The 6812-nt window shown below is 53.1% G+C and overlaps 1 protein-coding gene across 1 annotated transcript; it reads right to left on the bottom strand.

Annotated features, from left to right (window-relative positions):
- Positions 1-255: 255 nt before the first annotated feature.
- LOC136469905 (uncharacterized mitochondrial protein AtMg00810-like) lies at positions 256-732 on the bottom strand. Its single transcript, XM_066467925.1, has one exon. It carries the CDS (start codon positions 730-732, stop codon positions 256-258), a length of 477 nt encoding a protein of 158 aa, XP_066324022.1.
- Between the last annotated feature and the right edge of the window lie 6080 nt (positions 733-6812).

The following is a 6812-nucleotide window of genomic DNA, read 5'->3' as shown; positions in this document are numbered from 1 at the left end:
AGTTGCTGCAGTGGTGGCGGCGATGTACTCCGCTTCATAGCTCGAGAGGGCTACCACCTTCTGCTTAAGGGACTGCTAACTGACCTAGCAATCACCGAGGAAGAACATCGCCCCAGTTGTGCTCTTGCTAGTATCCACATCACCGTCGAGGTCGCTATCGTAGTAGCTGACAAACCGCGTCATATCGGGGGCCCTTCCGTAGTGGAGACCATAGTCGAGAGTGCCCGCCATGTAGCGTCGGATTCGCTTGACGGCCTATAGATGCTCCATTATCGGTCGTTCCATGAACCGGCTCATGTACCTGACGACGAACGCGATGTCTGGGCGGGTATGAACCAGGTAGCGCAAGCTCCCGATCAGTCGCCGGTAATGAGTTGGATCGACCTCCTCCCCCGTGCTCTCCCGACTCAGCTTGAGCTTCTCCTCCATCGGGGTGTGGGCTAGATTGTAGCCTGTCATGCTGTCAAGCTCGAGGATGCGCTTGGCATAGTGGGTTTGGCGGAGAGCGATCCCGCTGGCATCTTGGCGTACTTTGACGCTGAGGTAGAAGCCGAGGAGGCTGAGGTCGCTCATGTCAAATGCCTTCTTCATCTGTGCCTTGAACACCTCTACCTTCTGCTCTTCAGCGCCGGTGATAATGAGGTCATCGACGTAGACGCCGACCAATAGAACGTTGCATCCGCTACCCCGTCGGTACACCGCAGCCTCATGCGCGCTCTGCTTGAAACCCATCTTCTTGAGTGTGGCGTCGAACTTCGTGTTCTAGGCGCGCGGTGCCTGGCGTAGGTCATAGAGTGCCTCGTGCAAGCGGTACACCTTTCCCTCTTCTCTAGCGATGACATAGCTAGGTGGCTGGCACACATAGACCTCCTCCTTGAGATCACCATTGAGGAAGGCAGACTTCATGTCCATGTGGTGGACTTGTCACCGCTCTTGACCTGCCAACACGAGGAGGACATGGACTAACCCCATGCGCACCACGGGGGCGAAGGCGTCATCGTAGTTGACCCCCTCTTGCTGGATGAAGCCGTGCGCTACCAGCCATGCCTTGTGCTTGATCACCGTGCCTAGCTCATCCTTCTTGAGCTTGAACACCCACTTTAGGGTGATGGGGCGGTGGTCGTTTGACAGTGACACCAGCTCCCAGGTGCGGTTCTACTCGACATACTTGATCGCCTGCTCCATCATCATCCGCCATGCCGGATCACCCTACGCTTCAACATAAGTGGTCAGCTCACTGGTGTGCGTTAGATGTAGCTGGGTGAAGAGCCTCTCAGGCTGGTCTAGTGGAGACTGCTCTCCAAGGATGTTTGCCACCGTGCTGTACTAGAGGGGCTCATCATCATAATAGGCATCTAGGCGGTCTTCATCATCATCCAGTGGCATCACGTACTCGACCCCCGGCTGCCCTATGTGCGCTGGTGTCGCAGCGGGCGAAGTAGAAGACACTGGAGTGGTCGGTTGGTGCGCCAGAGAGGTCAGCTACAGTGCTAGAGAGGTTAGCGCTACTGTCGATGAGCTCTCGACCATCGCCGATGGGCTATCGACCACCGCTGATGGGCTGCCGAGCTCCCCTGAGTTTGGTGATGGCGAGTGTGATGGAGCTGATGAAGAGGTCGGCTCTAGTGATGAAGATCCAGACATCGATGAGGATGCACATTGTGCTCCCTCAACACCACCCACTCACACGTACTCAATGGTGAAGTCATGGAGCATGGCCGCCGACCCATCGTCCACCACCTTGTCCCATGCTCGGCCATGTCCTTCATCGAACACAATGTCACGCGCCACATGCACACGCCATGTTGCTAGGTTGAGCACACGGTAGGCCTTAGCCCCTTCTGTGTAGCCGATGAAGACCCCTTGGCGAGATGCGATCGTCGAGCTTGCCGACGTGGTTCAGCTCCTTGATGAAGGTGAGGCAGCCAAAGATGCATAGATAGCTGACCATAGGCTTGCGCCCGTGCCAGGCCTCATATGGCGCCATGCCATCGAGTGCACTGGTCTGCGAGCGGTTGAGAATGTGTACAGCGGTCATTATGACCTTGCCCTAGTAGATCACCGGCATGCCACGCTGCTTGAGGAGGGCATGTGCCGCTGCCACCATCGTCTGATTGCGGCATTCGACCACACCATTCTACTGTGATGAGTAGGGCGTGAAGTAGTGGCATTGAATCCCCTCCTCAACATAGTATGTCGTGAACTCGGCCGCCATTGTCAGTGCAGAGCACCCGGAGTTTACGGCCGCACTCCTCCACGGCTGCCTGATGGCACTTGATGGCATCTGTAGCTGCCACCTTGGAATCAAGTAGCATGGCCCAAATGTAGCGGGTGGCATCGTCGACAAGCAGTAGGAAGTAGCACTGACCTCTAGGAGTTGCCGGTGACACTGGACCACAGAGGTCGCCGTGCACTAGCTCGAGCTGCTCAGTGGTGCGGTAGGAGGCTTGACACGGGAAGGCCAATGCTTTAGCTTGGTCACCACACAGTTGTTGCAGAGCTGCTCGACATGGTCGACACAGGGCATGTTGTGAACCATCTCCTACTTGTCGAGCTGTTCAAGGCCTCAAAGTGAAGATGACCAAAATGCTCATGCCAGCGCCATGCCTCATCATCCCGGTGCATGGCAAGGCAGACAGGTTGCACCACCTGCACATGGAGCACGTAAAGGTGGTTGCTTCCCTGGTTCACCTTGGCGAGAAGGAGGCAGCTTCTATCCTAGATGCGCAACATGCCATCCTCGATCTCCACCCACGAGCCATTCTGATCCAACTGCCCGACTCTGATGATGGAGTTCCTCAAGGTCAGGATGTAGTACAAGTCGGTGAGGAGGCGGTGCTCCCCAATCTTGGCCTTGAAGATGATCGAGCCGACTCCCTTGATCTCAACGGTGGAGTTGTCGCCGAACCTAATGGAGCTCTTCACGCCGAAGTCTAGGTCAGAGAAGAACTTACGCCAACCAGTCATGTGGTGCATGACACTGGTGTTGAGGTACTAGTCGTTGATCTTGTCATTGTCTACGCCATTGCTAAGGAAGGCGTGGGCATGCGGTTGTCGAGGTGGAGGTGTGTGGAGCCAGCCGACATGGATAGGGAAAGCTTGGATATCTCTGTCGATAGAATATCGTTGGTAGTTCTCCTAGGGGTATCCCACGAAGGTAGATTGATCGGTAGAGATGCGTGTAATCAAGAACAAGAAGGCAATAGAGACACACGAGTTAGACAGGTTTAGGCCATCAGTATGACATAATACCCTACTCCTGTGGTCTGTTGGATTGTACTGGCTATCATATGATATTGCGTGGGTTTGGAGGGGGTCCCTACACGCCTTATATAGTCCGGGGGCAGGGTTATAAGTCGGTTAGATCTGAGAGATAACTGGAAAGTAATAACAAATTACAGGAATCATGGGACCATACATATCCTAATAGATCTCATAGTATGTTCAGGATATCTTCCCGGTGTCTTGTGGGAGGCACCGAGAAGCGTCGTGCTCCACAAGGCTTCGTCCCTAAGCCTGATAGTAGGTGACGTGGTCACGTGGTGCCAGGGTCAAAAATAGCAGTCAATAGAAGAAAGTCCCCAATGCGGTGAGGAACTGAGACATAGTGCTGACGCAGTCCTTGAGCCACAAGAGGAAATCTTAGAGAAAAACAAATCATGGAGATAATACCAGAGTAATGGTTGTACAGTAGTAATTACTGAGCCGTAACAGTTGGCGGAGAAGTCGGTGAATATTCGGTGAGCAGTAACAAATTGCAGCGAGAAGTGAGCGATATGGGCTTTATTTGCGCGAAGGCCCAGGTAACGGCCCTCGATGCAGTTGCGGAGAATTTAGAGAGGCACAAATCCAGGAGCAATTTCCCAAAAACCCTCGAATGTGAATGGTGGGGTTAGTGCTTTATAATTGCGCCACCACACCCCACGCTCCCACATTAGCCGTCGCACTTCTAGATTCATACGTGCTTCCATCGCCAATCCTGAATTAGATCTGAGAAATGGCACCGAAGAAGGGAGCTGTGAAACCGAAGAAGGCGGCCGCCATAGCCAGCCATGACGAGGAATGGGGGAGGTGGAGTTCAACAGGATGGTGGAGGCGGGCATTCTTTCTGACCGAGTCACCGCCGGATGGCGGCCAGCCAGCGGTAAGCCCTTCCCAATGCCTCATACTAATGAAGTAGTGGTGTATGAGGATTATTTCTAGCGTGGGTTAGGATTTCCTGTTCATCCTTTCTTGAGGGATCTATTGGAGTTCTAGTAATAGTATGTGCAATCTCCACCCAAACACCATCTTACACATCTTGATCTTTATCCACTTCTACAAAGCGTATCTAGGGGTTCTTCTGCACTTCAACCTCTTCAGACACTTGTTCTAGTTGAAGAAGAAGGGTGGCACTATACCACTAAATACTTCGCTGAAGGGGTGGAACGCCAGGTGGTTCTACACGAAGCAGAGCCATCCTATAATCTGTTGTGATGTCGACCACATCCCAGAGAGCCAAAAGAGCTAGTCAGAGAAGCCAAGCAGTGCTGATATGGAGCAGGTGAGGGAGCTCCTTGACCTAATAAAAGGCATGGAGATTAATGGTGGACTAGTGGTGGTGAGCTTAATAGTGCGCCGCATCTAGCCCTGCAAGGAGAGGGCCTACTCAGGCTTTGACTTCAAGGGCAACAACGATGGCACTCGGGAGAGAACGGGGAGGCTGATGAGGGATGATGTGCTAGAGCAGGCCATAGAGCTATTCACTCCAAATGCCTCATTTAGCGTGTCAAGGCAGATGAGGACCTTCAACTGTACAAATCCACCCCCTCAGGTAACCAGCTCAATTGTTTTGTTCCTGATGCTTTTTATCCTTTATGGTTGTCGAGCAGTGAACTGATGCACTTATGCAAAGATCCATTCATAGGAAAGAGCGATGTACTTCTCGGGCATGCCGAGGGGCGATTGGCCATAGGTAGTAGACGCCCCAGCACCAGCTCAGGCTAAAGAAGATGCGGCCAGCTCCTCGTTGGAGTCCGAAGGTGTAGACGCTAGTCAAACGGAGAGTACCCCCTGGTATCGGAGAAAGTCTGAGGGAAGAGGGCAGCAGTAGATGAGCCAGCCTAGAAGAAGAGGAAAACAATAGGTGTTGTTCCCCACAAACCAGGCGACATCTCGCTTGGCAGTGACCAAACTACTCAGACATGAAGTGTAGTGATGTCCGAGTCGCCAGATGACAACGGGGCTCTGGTAGCTCCTTCTCCGAGCATAGAGGCACCTCCACGCAACACGCGCGTGGAGGAGCAACCAAAGAAAGGGGAGGGAGTCCCCGAGCCATGGGCAAATGGAGTCCCTAAGCAGCAGGTGAGGGGAGTTCCTGAGCGATAGGCGGATGAGAGGTCGACGGTGGAGACTACGAGACCTCCACCGTAGGGTGCGCAAGTTGATCCTAGGGCTATGCCTAGGGGCTCTAGAAGGCAGCGCCCATTCATAAAAGTGCACTGATAGGCCAACACATAAGTATCCTTGCCTTAGAGTTATTTTGTTGTCGTATCCTTATCTCTTTTGGTGACTAACAAGCTGATCTAATGCAGTGCGAGGCGTATGGAGGATTTGACTCTGCCCGTCTAGACTGACGAACAGCCGGGGGCTAGTCCCGGGGTGGAGGCAACACCGACAGACCACGTCTCAGAGTCCTCGGGTGCTTGGTGGCCTACGGAAGAGACAAATGCCGATGCTGATGTACTTGGTGGGGACAAAAGATTAGCGCCGATGGCGAATGGGTCGGCGGTGATGCCTGAGGTAGCGGCGGAAACTACAGGGTCCTCGAGAGTAGAGGCTAGAGTTGCCGACGCCACGCCAGAGTCTAGAGCAGAGAAACCTATGGTGCTAGAGGAGCAGATGGCGTGCCCTAAGGTGTCGAAGGGCGTGGTCGGACATGTTGTCCGGCCACGGAGCCCCCTGGTGGTGCCTCCATCTATGGAGGAGAAGGACGAGGTGGAAGAAATCAAGCGTGAGGAATCACGACCTCAAGCTGTCTGAATCCTCTACAAGCAAGGCGATGAAGTGGTGGTCGTGAGGAGGAGGACACCACCAGGGAGCTCAGGAGGCTAGAGTCCGCCCTTTCTAGAGTGATGAAGTAGATCAAGGTTAGTACTATGCCTAGAATGCTTATCTTTGACGTTGGAGATCGGAGTTGTTCATAGTCATTGTGCATTTGTAGGGGATAACTCGAAATGCCAAGCAACGCCACCAGCTGATCAAGAGGATGGAGCCCCTCGCCAAGGAGAATGAAAAGCTCAAGGAGGCGATGAAGCTTATGGTGAAGAACATCTAGAGGGCCTAGAGCGATCGAGACCTTGCTGAGTCAAACACGCGAGACCTAGAATACTAGAAGGGCGTCCTATTTGAGCAGTTGGCGATCGCATTCGAGCAGCTATGGGGCAAGTCTGAGCAGCTGGCCACCATCTCTAAGTAGCTATCAAGTGCTTCTGAGCAACTAGAGTGGAAGTCTAAGCAGCTCAGAAATGTATCTGAGCAGAAAACAGGTATGGCGTATCGGTGAATGTGCTTATATTGTTGAACAATCATATTTTGGCTAACGACTATTGTGCTTGTAGAGCAAGATGCGGAGCTCAGCTAGCTATGCCAAGCCATTGAGCACTCTGAGAGGAGAAGGCGAAGGAGTCAGGGCGAGCGGAGAAGCTGGCTAAGGAGATGAAAGGTGAATACTTTATGGTCGGAGTTACTGCTGGAGTAATTTCTTGGCTCGGTAGATCCTTGCGATGCCTGCAGACTATCGTTGGAGGGTTAAGGCATAGTTCGATGTGCTG

The sequence above is a fragment of the Miscanthus floridulus genome, chromosome 8 (assembly GCF_019320115.1).
Source record: "Miscanthus floridulus cultivar M001 chromosome 8, ASM1932011v1, whole genome shotgun sequence".
Classification (NCBI taxonomy): Eukaryota; Viridiplantae; Streptophyta; class Magnoliopsida; order Poales; family Poaceae; genus Miscanthus; species Miscanthus floridulus.
The sequence above is the reverse complement of the archived record's forward strand: the minus strand, read 5'-3'. Positions and strand labels throughout refer to the sequence as shown.